At 41.7% G+C, this 16,492-nt stretch overlaps 1 protein-coding gene across 2 annotated transcripts in view; it reads left to right on the top strand.

Annotated features, from left to right (window-relative positions):
- The first annotated feature begins 2,689 nt into the window (after positions 1-2,689).
- rnf220b (ring finger protein 220b) overlaps positions 2,690-16,492 on the top strand; it is a 33,351-nt gene continuing 19,548 nt past the window's right edge. For both annotated transcript variants that reach the window (XM_089000915.1, XM_089000916.1), the window contains exons 1-2: positions 2,690-2,854; positions 3,711-4,325. In XM_089000915.1, coding sequence (XP_088857041.1) covers positions 3,731-4,325 — 595 coding nt within the window. In that variant the 5' untranslated portion in view covers positions 2,690-2,854; positions 3,711-3,730. The remainder of the gene's footprint in view (positions 2,855-3,710; positions 4,326-16,492) is intronic.

Here is a 16,492-nt window from a genome sequence, read left to right on the forward strand (position 1 = left end):
ACTTATCTGGCATTTAGTGTGTTTGTTGTCTAATTGCCAATCGGTGCAATTAAGTCGTAGCAGAGCACAGGTGTCAAAATCCAGGCCTGAGGGCCAAATCTGGCCTGCCATATCATTTTATTTGGCCCTCGAAAGCAAATCGAACTTGTGAAATTCCATGACGCTTGGAAATGTAAAAAAAAATGTGAAACTCTGTCCAACTATTCCCTATTTGTGCAGCTGTCCGAATCCGTTACATTGTAACATGCCATTATTCCACGCAAGTGTTGTTTATCCATACCAGTTATCTGTAAAAAGGCTGAGAAATTACAGTTTAATCAGGTACTAGAACGAGAGTACTACACATGGTCCACATGGTCGAACATCTTCATTCAAATATTACAAATAAGGTATGGCGACAAAGGCTATTCAAAGGATTTCACCTTTGAGATCAGGGATTGCCTTGATAGACGATGGAAAAGACTCCGCCCAGTCCTTGTTTACCTCCAGCACCCTCTGATCCACTGACCAGAGGCACCGGGCAGGTGTATAGCAATGGGAGGTCTCAGAAGAGTAAAATGGGTGTGGGGGAAACATTTCAAGCTTTTCCGATGTTGTGCTGCTTCCAGATGTGTGTTTTCATATTCAAGCATTTAACCAATCACATTCCAGCCATCATTTGTTACCAGGGTCAGAAATCTACCTTCACAATCTTCACAATCAGTTATGCAGGCCCCGTCGCAAAAAATGCGGCGTCAATGACTCTGTTGCTTTAAGCAATCAGATTTCGAGTTGTGAGACATCGGATGCTGACATCAGAGTTTTCACAAACTATGATTGGCTAGTTACCAGTCAATTATAGTATCACTTGCCGCTCGTGACAACAGCATACTGGCCCGAGCTAGCACATTGTCTCTGGAGCGAGCTGCATAAGCAAATAAATTGTTGTGTTGATTTAATTGTGGTTTTGTCAACCCATAATAGCTGAAGGAGGAGAAAAAAATGGGTTTGGTTGCAGATTTACTGAGAAAGCCATTTTTAAGACGGCTTTTTCAAGAAAAAATGGACATCATTAACAAAGGTTGGACAGCTCAAAATATGTCAGAAAATAGCACATAATATTGCAGTTGCATTTTATACAATTATATATATATATTATATATATATTATATATATATTAGCATATTTGACAATAAAGCTGACTTTGACTTTTGACTTTGACTTTTTGTATGAGGTAATTATTCATGCTTCTGCATCCTGTCTTTCAATCTTTTCTGCGGCATGAAAGAGCGACTTCTTACCCCATATCATCGATGAGAAGGTTTCTTCAGCCGTCATCTGTACAAATTTGAAGGTTTCGGACGTTTCGCCTCCTATCCAAGAGGCTTTGTCAGCGAACTAAAGTCTGACTTGTCGTATCGGCCCTATTTATATATCCCTAATGTCCAGCCATGGCGGCGCCGGACATAGCTATGATAGGTCCCTACTCTCAGGTTGGGGGGAGCAGAGGACCACTCCCTGTGGCCCCACTGATTGTTCCTACATTCCTGACTAACAACTGGCCCATTTCCCCCACTCCCACCTCATCAGCATTACGAATGTTGCCTAACCTGTTTTGCCTAAGCAGGCTATTGTATGAACGATCCAAATTGAACCTCACCCCACCAGACCGGTTTAATGAAGGATTTTGTTGTTTTATAAGAATCGCTTCTTTTACCCCCCTTTCAAACCATCTACCATCTACCCCATATCATGAATCCACACGTTCATAGTAAAAACTCGAACAGTTTAATGACAGTATTTCTTTATTCACAAGTTATTTCCTGGCTAAAAGGACCCTCTCGTAAATCACAGCACACTTTTTATTTACAGCCACAGCTGTGGATTAATTTAGACGTAGCACTACTGAAGGCCCAGGGGTGATATGCACCGCCCGCCACTGCAAAAACTAAACGGAGGCTCAGGGGGATGGAACCTTTTCCCTTGCTGGTCCCACTCTGAAATGACCTGCCACTGAATATTCAACAAGCCCCCCTCGCTGCCCATCTTTAAAACCGTCTCAAAACTCACTTGTACTCTTTGGCATTAAACTCAGCATGATTCCGACTTGATCTCAGTTTCACTCCCTGATGCTTTCTACTATCTTTGTGACTGCTTTATTTCCTGACATGTGTACATATGTTAAGCGCTTTGTTACTGCTTCCGCTGTTGTTAAAATGCTATATAAATCAATATCTTGTACATACGTATAATGTGGTCAAAGTTGAAATCCAGGAATTCCATAGGCAGGTTTCTCCATGCCATATCTTCCATAGTTGTTGTATGTATGATGCTATTTAGTTTCTTTTCAATGGATGTGATCCCCAACCATGTCTGTTTGAAAAACATAATTGGGGTTAAAATATGTTGTTGACCACTAAACAGGGATTATCCTGTCGGCATTGGTTTTGATTGTATCCTCGTACTATACTGTTACCGCTGCAGGTTTGCTTGACTCATCTTTAGCGGGAGGCGAGAAATTGAAAGTGTCCGACCGACTACGGTGAGAGGTGGGGTGGGGGTAAGTGGTGGAAAGAGGGGCTGGAAAAGAAGCACATATGAGAGGAGAGGGTGTCACACACACACGCACACACACACACGCGGGGAGGAGGGAAACACGGGCACACACGCAGCCGGCCCACAGATGTACTCGCCCTGGTCAGAGTCACGACCACCGGTGACGTCTTGCAACAGCATCCCGGAGGAGAAGAAAGAAGGAGGACACGTGCACGTTCTGAAGTGCGCCCGCCCGTGGAAAGTGTCGCGTCCGTGGACTGTTGGAAGTTGAGAGAGTGAGTGGAGTTAGTTGACATCGCGCCCGGAGTTCTCCGTCAAAGTGAGTCCAATATTACTTGGTTTCCTGTTTAATCGGTTTTAATTTGCCATATTGATTTTTTACAAGGCGTGTGTATTCAAAGTTTAACACTGTTGCAAATTCCGTTGTAAAAGTGTCAACTCGTTGAAAATCCGATGCTTCACATTTTCAAACTAAAAATGAGTGCTCCATACTGCAGTTCCAATATAAGATACAGCATGTAAAGATTGTTCTTGCCAATTATGTCTAATTGGTTCAAAAACTTTCAACGAGTTCATCAATTGGTGTTTCCTCTGAACAAACCGTCGAAAAGTTCAAAAGGAGCCGTTTTTAACACAGGCAGTTCTCCCCAAATGAAAAATTATTTTTCATATTCGTGTATCGTTCTCTCGTTTTAACCGTAATGCACTTTGACCTAATTATATACAACAATGTTGAACAACGTTATGTAAAGTACACTTCAAAAACACTTTATTTGTAACAAAAAAATGTTTTTATGCATTTATTAAACATAGTCCTATTTTTCCTGAATTTGCCATGTCAGATCATTTTAAAATTTCCATGGTTAATGCCGTTATAAAAGTAATGCTGGCAGTTTTCTGAATGTGAGTGTTATTATTATTGTTTTAATTCATTTACAGTTCAATGCTAATTGCGTATTTAAATAGTAGATGTTGCTCAGAATTTGAATGTTCAATATCTAATGAAAATAAATCCTAAACTTCTATGATTAAAAATATGCTCTTACAGTTTAATCAACGCATATTTTACAAAATGTAATTGTATATTATTTGTCTGTATGAGAATAAATATTTTAAAATTATTTTTCAGCCCTGGCACTTTCCATTCAGAAAATGTTCTCATGATTCTTTCTCAGCGCCGCTCACACGGAGGTGAATGGACCTCCACCGCCCCTTCAAGATGGACAGCTCCTCCTACATGCCAGCTCCTCTCGCCTCCCCCACTCTCATGGTCCTCGCCTCCACTGCTGAGGCTGGCCGCGACGCCTCTGTCCCCAGTCAAGCACCCAGGCCCTTCGGGGTTCCTGCATCAGTGGAGAAAGATCTCCATCTACCCTTCCCCTCCGCATCCTACACCTTTGCCTCCATGTATCAGCGCCAGGGCCCCGTATCAGGCCCCTTTACTGGCCGAGACTTCCCAGCATCACTGCTCCACCTGCACCCCCAGTTCACCCCACCCAATTTGGACTGCTCTACTCTGGGCATGCTCCACCACAGCGGGGTCGGCGGTGCTTTTCGACCTTTCTCATCCACGCATGATGAGAGGGAGCCGATCGGTTATCACTCGGCCTTCACGCCGGCAAAGAGGCTGAAATCTTGCTTCTCGGAGGTGGACGGTAAGGAGTTTGCCTTTGCCTCCCCCGGCGGCTCCATTAAAAGTGGAGAAAACTTAGGGCGGAAGCTGTTCTCCATGTCTGGTCTGCTTTCTGATGGTGAGGCATCATCCAGCCCAGAGGAGCGCAGGGAGCAAAGTGAGTATAAAGTCACACAATTCATTAATCTTTAAAATTAATGATGCATCATGTCACTTATAAGAATTTTATTCTCGTATTTGATGGATCAAGGTGGCCTGATTCGGCTCAGAATATTTGCAGTTACTCTACGTGCCTATACAATATGGTCAACTTGAGCATCTACAATATACAGCATTGATGAAATGACTTTTCGTCTCTCAACAAATATAGCATTTGTCGGAATATTTTCCATTATTAATTGTTTTCATATAGAAATGCGCTACTGAAAGCGTATCATAGAACAAATTGGTGTTTTCGTGTTTATTATGTTTGTTGAAGTCATTATAAGTGCCTTGCATGCTGGGTCCGAGAGGACAGTAATTTCATCTGTGCTGTATGTCATTCATATTAGCATACGTATTTGACAATAAAGCTGACTTTGACTTTGACTTTTTATGAATGAAAAACACACATTTTAAGCTACCGGTATTTTTTTTAATTATTCTTAATTGGCCAGAAATGTAAAACAAAATGGATTTGGACAAATTTCACTGTCCTGGAAAGTCTTTTTTACAAAATGTGTCTTCATGCGTCAGTCACAAACCTGAAAAGCGGGCCAGGCTCATAATGTCATTAATCGTTTATCTCAAACAGACATTCTTCCACATCAGACTCATCCAGAAATTGTCTTTATGGACCGTTCTTGGTACACTTGGTCACAGTGCAGTTGGTATCGAAAAACGAAAAAAGTGCCCTAAATGTCCCTGTAAAATTAAGAATTATTCAGAGTAGACCGAACTACTGATTGATGCATTCATTGACTGAAAGTGTCTCAGAAGTCATTTGCCCATACCATGTATTTGGTTTTATTTTTCCCTTTGCTCTGTGCGCATGCCTGTGAGCAACTTTGACACAAATCATGTGAACATCTGCACTTGTTTAGCTGAGTGATCATTAGCCACACATGACCATTAGGCCCTATTGGTAGTCAGACTTTCCTTGAGCAGCGAGATACACAGGAACGTATGGCGAGAAGACGTCGGAGGAGTGCGTGTCGGAAGAGGAATGACATCCTGTCAGAGATAACGAGGTGGCGGAGATAGAGGAAAGGATGCAGAAGGATGGAGAAAATGAAAGAGGGAGAAAGTGTGAGAGAGAGCAAAGCACATCAGCCCGAGCTTCCGTGCGCAAAAACCCTCAGTGCAAATATGGCCGCCCACACCAGACGTCTGATTTGTTGACAAATGAGTGGGAGAGGTGTCTGTCAGAGCTCAGGGGAAGGAAGAGACGCTCCTCATTACTCCCGGGGATAATTGCCCGATGCCGAGGGGGCACCGCACCGCACAGGGGAGTGAGAGTTCGGAACTAGCGGGGGGGTCAGGGTGATGCGGGGAACAATGCTCGGCATGATGGGAAATCAAACCCTACTTGGCGGGGGCCGCCATGGGGAGCGACTGACACTTCAAAGTGCGCACAGAAAGACAGAGAGCATCCAAAGGCTCGTCAGATCAGAGGGGACACTATCAAAAATAATGACAATGGGAAAAAAAGGGGGTGAAGGCAGAAGTGGTGCGGTTGAGGGTGTGAGGGGTTCACATACACCTGAAGGAAACTTTCATCCCACGTGAAAAAAGGACAAGGAATAGGAACTCGTTGTTTTAAAAAAAGTTTTACGTGTGCATCTTTTTGTTGAAACTTGACGATTTTGTGTTGAGTGACAGGGCTTGGGAGGCGGAGCGGGAGGAAGGAATCTCAATATGGAACTTTAATAAGGACGGGAAGGGAACGCGAAACGATAGCAGCCGACGTGTTGGAATGAGAGGTGTGTCTGCATGCAGTCGTGCATTTGTGCTCCGCTCACCTCCATGTTTTTGGGAATCTCATGAGGGGAATGTTGACAAGGACAAAAGATGGAAGGGGGCTCAAGTTTGGGGTGGACAAAAATTGGAATCTGCTTTTCGAGCTTGATCCAATTAGTCTGGAGTGAAGGCAAATTTAAGAGCTTGAATGCAATTGAGCTCCCAGCACTTGCTGCAAGTCTGCACTTGTTCCTCTTGACTGACTAACAGACTGTCACTTCAGGATCTCAAGTCTTAAGTGTTCAGCCTGGAAATTTCTCAGACTTTGAGAGGGCGCAGGTTCTAGACGAGACGACGTATCGAAATGGAAACAAGTTCACGCTACACGGGCCAGTCAAACTTTTCCTCATTGGTCGACTCGTCTCATTGCCAATGTTTGTTGCTCACATCCATGATGGAAAAGAACCATCGAGTTGCTTCATTTTTTGGGGGGACTCAAATGCAATGAACAAATATTCTCACATTTGTGAGTCTGTGCTATTGCGACAAATAGTGAACTTCCATCCAGGGCATTTTGTGTCATCAGTTTGTTTTTTGGAGATTAAGTCTTGCCGTAATGCCACATCTACAAGAGACATAAAAAGTGTTTTCCCACTTCTCATATTCCTATTTTTTGCATGGGTTCCCACTTTAAGACTTATAACTATCAAATACTGTAAATGTAAATGTCATAACAGAGAACAATTACCCAAACAAACACAAAAAGCAAATGTTAATGTTGATTTATTTATTTACATATTTATCTATTTATTTATTTGTTTATTTTGTTTTTTTTTTAACCAAGGAGGAAAACATTCAATACAAACTTTTGAGACAAGGTACTTTTCCCGAAACCTAATCGCTAGTTGGGTCACCCCCAGCAACAACAACTGAAATTAAGCATTTTCTGAGACTGAAAATGAGTCTTTCCCATCTCTGTGGAAATATTTTTGGCCCACTCTTCATTTAAGAATTGCTTTAATTCTGCAACACTGGAAGGTTTTCAATCACAAATATTTTTTTAGGGCATGCCATAGCAATTCAATCTACCGTATTTTCCGGTGTATCAGGCGCATCCAAAAGCCTTAATTTTCTTCAAAAGATGACCCTGCACCTTATACGCAGGTGCGCCTTATATGTGAAGTAATATTGAGTCACAACAGGTCTCGGAACTACTGTCAGCAGCCATCGCCTGCATCCCCCTTATAATGTGGTGTGCATTATATTTGGAAAACATTTATATACAGTTAAGTCTCGTTATATCGATATTCAAGGGAGTCCGAAAAAATATCGATATAACCGGGACTATCGATATATCCGACCCTGTTTGCATGTAATTTTCTCCGTGCGTGCATAGAAATAGTATCGATATAACCGGGACTATCGATATATCCGATATCGATATAACGAGACTTTACTGTATTTATATATTATATTTGGAAAACCTGTTTCATTCATTGGGGGTGCACCATTTTTATAATCTTTTACTAATATTTTCACCCCCCCCCCCCCACGCCCTTGCACTATATACCGTTTTGTTTTTTTCCCCCTTTCAAATTGCTGCTGTGGACAGCAAATTTCCCAATTGTGGGAGTATTAAAGGATTTATGATTCTTATAGTCCGGTTTGCCTTGTATATGGAAAGAGTTTGAAAATACACAATTAATTGGGGGTGTGCCTTATACTCCGGAAAATATGGTATTTATACATTATATTTGGAACAATTTTTCATTCATTGAAGGTGTGCCTTCTTGTCCGGTGCGCCTTACATATGGAAAACGTTTGAAAATACACCATCCATTGGGCGTGCGCCTTATACTCCAGTACGCCTTATACTCCAGAAAATACAGTATTTATATATTATATTTGGAAACCGTTTTTCATTCATTGAAGGTGAGCATTATAGTCCGGTGTACCTTATATATGGAAAAAGTTTGAAAATACACCATTCATTTGTGGCGCGCCTTATGCTGTGGTGCGCCTTATACACTTGCATTTGTTTTTTATGTCATCCAGATGTTTACTGACCGATTTATTTTGGATTGTTGTTCTACTGCAGAACACAAGTGCACTTAAGCTTTAGGTCATGAACTGATGGCTGAAAATCTCCTTGAGGATTTTCTGGTAATGAGTAATGTCATGGTTCCAACGACAAGAGCAAGTCATCCAAGTTTTGAAATAAAAAAATCAGCCCCAAAACAGGACATTATTTTGCACCTCATTCTGAAAAGCCACTTTTCATTTACTCTAATTGTTCTAGGTTGCAGAGACAACCAAGTACATGACAATATATTTTCTTAATTTAGCATATTAAAGTGCAAGTCATCACTATATGAGCACTCTTTGAAAAGTCGGAATAGTTAATACAGTTCTTATATTACATCTCATAGAGGTTCACCAAATGTTGTCGGCCTCTATGTTCAGGGTCCACATCTGGCAAGGATGAATCTTCTCATCTGGCCTGTGCATCATGATGGCAAGACACCTCCACTTGCCCTGTTAGTGACTTCCTTGTGTTGATTTTTCCCTTCCAGAGTCTCCTCAGTTTTACCAGTTAAGGTCTAGGATGCTTAGCGTGCAATACCAGCTGTTCAAACAGTCTTGTTGCGTTTCAAAGGGCAGATGCTTGCAGTCGAGCGAGTCGTGCTTATTTTCCTCAGGGAGATGCTCTCTGCTGCAGGGCCGAGCTGAAACTGAAATGGCCCTTTGCAGGGAACGAAAATAAGGAAACTGGAAGACAGTGGCCAGGTCTGACGGATGATTGGTGTGTGTTTGCTTGTGTCATTAGGGTGCCAAAGCTGGTATACAGACAGATGTTGGAGGGCAATGTGCACATGAGATTATTAGGAGACTTAAATTCTGCACTTGCTCAGTTACACAAGTTCCCAAAGAAAGCAAATAATCGTGAACCAATAATTTGTCACAGATTTGTCATTTAAATCCTGACATTTTTTTGTCGAAAATTTTCAAAATTTACCAATCAAGAGAAATGCATTAATCTTGACAGGATTATGACTAACAGCATTGTAGAACATTCCTTGAAGTTGACAGCAAACGAAACATTACTTTTTTACCTTCTTATGAGATTTTATAAACTAAGTTCATTGAAGCACACCATTTTCCATGCCTGCACTTGAGGGTGATTTGATTTTCACTTTCATTCAACCCCACCCCAACACAAAATTCAGTCCTTTGTATTGAAAAACAAAACAAACAGACTGGCAAAGAGTCTATTGGGACAAAACACTGACAGTAATTATGTAGAAAACAATATTTTTAAAGGTCACCAAAAGGATGTATTAAATTCATCACACAATACTCACTGCCTGATCTGGGCTTGCAGAAATAGAATCAATACTGCGTAGTTCCATGTTAGATTTGTCCCATGGATTACTGGTCACGGTGAAGCTTGATATGTTAAGTTTGCTGCAGACATGGCTTAAATGAGCCCAAAAGTGTGTGTGTGTACGCACGTGTGTGTTTGCGTTTGCGAAATGTGCATGTGTGTTCATTTATTTCCGGAATGTCAAGTTTTCCGTACTGAACCACGCCGATTTGAGTTATAATAAGTCTGTGTAAGCTCTCGGTCGTACAGGAGTGGTCCATCGATGAAAAGGTTTCTTCAGCCGTCATCTGTACTTCTTTGAAGGTGTCGGACGTTTCGCTTCTTATCCAAGAAACTTCATCAGCAAACTAAAGTTTTACTGGTAATACTACCAGTAAGACTTTAGTACATACATACATACATACATACATACATACATACATACATACATACATACATACATACATACATACATACATACATACATACATACATACATACATGTTTATGTTTATAGAAAAATTAGCTTGGCATATTGACAAATGAAGGCAAGCCCCATCGTACGTGACAAAAAGGACAGCGTCTTGTCGTCAACGTCTGCTAGTATTGAGTGGAGCTACCCGTTGAAAGACAGTGTTTACATCCCCCCGGCAGAGCGCAAAGGGATCAATAGTAACCACTCAATTCTCATGCATATACATCTCGTATCTATTCAGCGCTATTATTCCCAGGATGTACGCACCTTCTCATCAGCAATCCTCGCACCAACTGCACCAAAATGCTTATTTATGGTGCAAAACAGTATAACATCCTCATTTTGACCAAAAAATAGGAACACATGTGCAAGTGCTAAGTGCCGTTTCCAAGCCGCTCTCAATCTGACCACACTAGTCGTCTCCCTGTGCGTTTCCAACGCTCCAGAGAGAAGAATTACAATATTAATGGTTGGTCGTGTTTGATGTGCTGACTCTTTCCCCTCCTGTAGTGATGGTAGTTTGTTCTCCTAATGTTCTCCTGAGTAATAAAGGCTTTCATCTTAGCGGGAGTGGGGTGGGGAGGATTCTTCACTGTTTTTTCCCTCCATGCCTTCATCCTTTCCATCAGGGTCACAGAGAGGGAGCATGGAATTTTACTTGTCATGTATTTGGATTTAGATCTGGCCCTGTGTGGCCGTGCGGTGTGCAACTTTTTGTTCAGTGTGTCCTTCAAAGTCACATTTCCTTTCATCGCTGTCAAACTAAACTCCGCTTTGACAACAATTACTTCTTTTATTTTAATTGCAGCATTTGACAAGTTATTTAGATTGCGAAGCTCTCTCCGTTATGTTGGTAAGAGTAAACTATTGTCTGACAGCTTATCATCATATCTGCTGGCGGCAAGTCAAATGGCAGATGTGATAGATTATTTTACTTACACATTTTGTACCCAAAAAAATGAAAACCCGTTCCTAATCGCCCGAACACAACGGCAAAATCTAATTAAACAGTCCTCAAGTAATCTTCCAGTTTTTAGCATTTTCTTATTTGCGAAACCTATTACAAAAGAGCCTCAACAAGTGCTCTTACGAAGCATCTCAAATTTCCCCATTGTGGGACGAATAAAGTTTTCTGATTCTGATTCTGATTCTGAAACAATGTTATCAAACAAGATTCCAGTTTCGATGCCAGTCCTAGTTTTTACACTTCCATGAGTATTTTTTTATGATAGTATGCTAATTACATTTTCATTATGATTTCATCATATGGTATATGTTATTGTTACCATGAGTACTTTATTTTTTTCATGATAGTTAAAAAAAAATAAAACCTATCTAAAGTATACAACATATATGCTAACACAATATTTGTACTATTATTTGCTTTGCCCTTCTGTTGTAATAAATGCTTTAATGAGCATGGCCTTCATTTTTTTTAAACTTGCCGGCAGGTTACTGTCACCTTTTGGTTTTGGTTACTGTCACATTTTGAAAAACTGAGTACTGACAAATATTAATATTTCTTTAATTTATGAATGTTGCTGCCGATGTGTTTGTGTGTGTGTGTGTGTGTGTGTGTGTGTGTGTGTGTGTGTGCGTGTGTGTGTGTGTGTGTGTGTGTGTGTGTGTGTGTGTGTGTGTGTGTGTGCGAGTCCTCTGTAGGCTCAATTGTGTCTCCAAAAGAGTGCGTGGCAGGATGTGGACCACACGAATCGCTGGAGACAGACAGGATTTCTATAAGTCTCTGCTTTTACAGTAGCAGTGGGATGCACGTGTATGTGTGTTAATGTGTGTTTTTGCGCAGTGAGTTATTTTTGCGGTGACCATCAGCACCTGTGCATCTGACCTTGCGTCCCGCTGTGATAGGCTCGGGGGAGAAGGGTTACCTATAATGAGACCAAGGCCCAGTGTTCCTGAAAACAACGCCCTTGTTTGAACAGGGGCTGATTTTCCTTCTTTCTCTCTCTGTTTCCTCCCGCGTTCTGCCGCTCTGTCCAAGTACCTGATAAACCCGCATCGCAGCTGCTTCTCCTCTCGCATCAAAGGGCCGCACACACGTGTGCGCAAATGTGTATGCGTGCAAAGGAAGGAGTCGGGGTAACGGTGGAACGGGGGATTTCTGGAGATCGAATCGCGTGTTCCTCAGAAGTGGCATGCCGCATGCACACAACATCCTTCGCATTGTCCCCCGAGCCCAACAAATCAGTGTCGGGGCCCATCGACATGTCAGAGAGGGCAAACGTTGAGGTTAAACACATGCTGCTCACTCTGTGTGTGTCATTGTGTGTGTTGGCTGTGTGTATGACTTGTGTCAGACAGACCTCATTACAGCATGTCGCTTTGCCTTTTTTCACTTTTTTTTTGCGAGTCTTCCAGCTGTAGAGAAGCTTGACAAAAGCCAAGTGCATCAAAATTGCATGCCAGGCTTGATGGCTTTACCTCCTCCAGTGCACAATCGTCTGACATCATTCTTCGACTTTAAGCCATTGTTTGCATTAAATAAAGAATTTTATGTAAAAATCAAGCAGCATGTCAAGATGTATGCATGCCTGAAAAATGATGTTAGAACTGAACTCTTCAGACTTGACACACGTAACCACTTGTACAAGATGTTTACACATGTTCTAAAACTACATATTTAAACATACTTCATTTATGTCAATTTAACTCATTCACTGCCATTCACAAATTTATTTGGGAATTGAACGTATGATGGAGGGCGCCATTTTTGAATTTGTTAGGGTTTTGTTTTTTTGGGTTTGGGTGCCAATAAAGCGCTGGTCATGGCCTCTGGCAATGTTTTTCCCTTACACAAGGGGCAGCATTTCCCATTTTGCAGCAAGGGGCAGCATTTACCAGCTGTTGTTAAAGCGCTATATAAACCAATATGTACAGTATGTATTGCATTGTATTTTGCACAGCCACCCTCATTTCAAGCTCATATAACTCCAGACCCATATAATTTACCAATTAACTCTTTTTTTCTGATGTAAGAAGAGAGTCTAAGGTTTCTTACGCTGCATTGAATGTTTATGTAGTCCATAAATTCAATATTCTGTTGGTCCTGGAATTCGAGTGACAATGACAAAAACCCTGGCACTGCAGTGGACACGTTTTTGCACATCGTCTGGCAGTGAATGAGTTAAGATGAATCATACATTTATTCTACATAATGATTTTTTTAAGCTCTTAGTAAAATAATTTCTATCAGGCTTGAAAGAGAATTGTGTTCATGTATTCTAATAAACATTAATATGACTTTTTTAAAATTTAGAGCCAACCAAAAAAAAATTATACATTTATAGTTATCAGAATCAGAATCATCTTTATTGCCAAGTATGTAGAACACACAAGGAATTTGTTTCTGGTCGAACACACTGCACTAGTATCATCAGCAAAAAAATCGCGAAGAGGCACCACACAATTCCATTTGGGCTACTGTTCAGAGTTAATGGCTTGGGGGAAGAAGCTGTTTAAATGTCTGCTGGATTTGGTGCGCATGGATCGGTAGCGCCTGCCTGAGGGGAGTAGCTGGAAAAGGTGGTGGGCAGGGTGCGGAGGGTCCAGTATGATTTTCCGCACCCTAGTTTGGAGTCTTGCAGTGTGCAAGTCCTCGAGAGTGGGTAGGGCGGTGCCAATAATTTTTTCCGCCGTCCTAACTGTCCGTTGAAGTCGGATGTTGTCCATTTTTGTGGCGGCCCCGAACCAAACGGTGATGGAAGAACACAGGATGCATTCGATGACAGCCGTGTAGAAATAGCAAAACGTTCTACAATGTTGGATTTTTGCGTTCTCTGAGAATGAGCTTTTATGTTGATAGTTTGTTGTGATACAGATCATTAGCTATGTCTTTACCGGTCTTTTTGCTTATGTTAGTTTGCAAACCTACCACCAACTACCAACCTGCTTGGGTCAGTAAAGCTGATTTTGTCTTCTCTGTTCAGGAAGGAAAACAGATCGCATTAATGCATAGCAACTTATATGATGGAGAGGGTCCACAATTTTTCAACAGTGCTACTGGGGGTACCGCATTGGACCGCATACTTCCTGTCAAGATATATAACAAAAAATGCTACTTTTTATTAAGGACCGAGTGTGCGTGTGTCTGTTTTTCATAGAACCAATGTACAGAAATGTGTATTCCTATCATTTAATTTTACAGACTTTTTGCTGAGAGCCAATGCACAATTACACAAACTAACCACTGACTGTAATTTATCTGAATTGCTAAAATAACAGTGGCACTTTATAGTTTATAGCAACATTGTGCAGAGCTGAGATTTGCAAAAGTATTTTTAAGTGCAACATTAGTATGTTATTGATGCACTAATGGTAATTCTCCTATTTGCTTGACATTCTGACCATGTCCTAACAACCCAAAAAGGTCAGATCCTCAAATCACCCTCCTGCCTTAAAGGTCAAAGTTGACCATGATCGACCCTGTTGTACAAGGGGTGTAAACACCCTTCCCCATTTTTCCTGGGACAATAGAATTGAGTTTGGGCCATAAATCAAATGCTTTATAATTGGTAGGAAAACAGCCGTCAAGCAGTATATAACCTTTTATGTGTCGTCCCAACTCTTTATTATGGTGCTAATGAGTGGCCAGACATCAGGATTGGAGCTGTAAGCCAACGGGGTAAAAGAGAAGGAGGGGACACTTTGCTAAAATACTGCTGACTGACCACTCACATAAATACAGACTCACAGGAACTCAGTGCACTGTCACACACCGTAGGGGACCCATATTTGGATTGGATTGGATATGCCTTTATTAGTCTCACAGTGGAGAAATTTACATTTATATATATACATTTATATATTTATACCAACAGATATGTGCATATACACACACACAGATACACGCGCACGCACACACACACACACACACACACACGCACACGCGCACGCGCACACACACACACACACACACACACACGCACACGCGCGCGCACACACACACACACACACACACACACACACACACACACACACACACACACACACACACACACACACACACACACACACACACACACACACACACACACACACACACACACACACACACACACACACACACACACAAACTCAGCAGTGTCCATTACAAGCTGCCATTAGTATGGAGATTGTGCTAATTGTCCCCATAGACCACACAGGCAGCGCTTGGCAAGCCTGCTGTGAGGCCGGCGGGCTGGGTCACAGAGCACAGTATGTTTCACACATCCTTTTGTCTCAGCCGTGACTCTATTAGTGAAATTACGAATCAATCATTGAATAATTATGGGATGCACTCAGTGGATTGTCTTAGGGCTAATAGAACTAATGTTGCACTTCAAAATAAAGCAACGGTAAAGGACCACTTGATTATAAAGGACTGATCATTTTTATTTGGCAAATCAGAATCATCTTTCTTGACCAAGTATGTAGAACACACAAGGAATTAGTCTCTGATAGAGCAGTGGTATTGCAATGTAAAACAATTACGAGAAATAAAGACATAAATATCAAAAGACTTTCCATAATTTAAGGGTTATCGGCAGTACATTTGCACCGAAAAGCTAGCAACCACTCATTTGATGACAATGAGGTTAAAATCTTAGCGAAAGAACATAGATGGTTTGAAAGGGGGGTAAAAGAAGTGATTCTTATAAAACAACAAAATCCTTCATTAAACCGGTCTGGTGGGGTGAGGTTCAATTTGGATTGTTCATACAATAGCCTGCTTAGGCAAAACAGGTTAGGCAACTTTCGTAATGCTGATGAGGGTCGTTATGCTGATGAGGTGATACCGGTGGGAGTGGGGGTAATAGGCCAGTCGTTAGTCAGGAATGTAGGAACAATCAGTGGGGCCACAGGGAGGGGTCCTCTGCCCCCCCAACCTGAGAGTAGGGACCTATCATAGCGGTGTCCGGCGCCACCATGTCTGGACATCAGGGATATATAAATGGGGCCGATACGACCAGTCAGACTTTAGTTCGCTGACGAAGCCTCTTGGATAGGAGGCGAAACGTCCGAAACCTTCACTTTTGTACAGATGACGGCTGAAGAAACCTTCTCATCGATGGACCACTCCTGTACGACTGAGAGCTTACACAGACATAATTTAAGGGTGTCATTGTGGAGTAGTTCTACCGACAACTGTGCGACAATGTGCATAGTCATCCAGCAGAGAGAAAGTGATCAGTGGTGCAATACATCACTAAGACGATTGTGCAGTTCATACAGATAATCGTTGCACCGTTTCTAAGTGACCGGAAGCAGTAATTGTAGTATGACTTCAGGTGTACAATTATGCAAAAAGTCCTTGAGCGCTTCGAATAGTCTGGTGCTGTGGATTATTGATCACCGACAATTGTTCAAGGAGGATACTCAATGGGGTCTGGGTTGTGAATTTCTCGTGGGCAGAGCAGGCGTGGGTACATGTGGAGGTGTCCTTTTCTGATATGCAGAAAAACATGTTTACCAGTTTGCCAGAATTTCCAACGGTTTTGTTGGTCCTTCTGAGAAAAGGACCAACAAAACCATAAATCTTCTTTAGCAGGGA

The sequence above is a fragment of the Hippocampus bargibanti genome, linkage group LG07, assembly GCF_051943395.1.
Source record: "Hippocampus bargibanti isolate YZ-2025 linkage group LG07, ASM5194339v1, whole genome shotgun sequence".
NCBI classification, from domain to species: Eukaryota; Metazoa; Chordata; class Actinopteri; order Syngnathiformes; family Syngnathidae; genus Hippocampus; species Hippocampus bargibanti.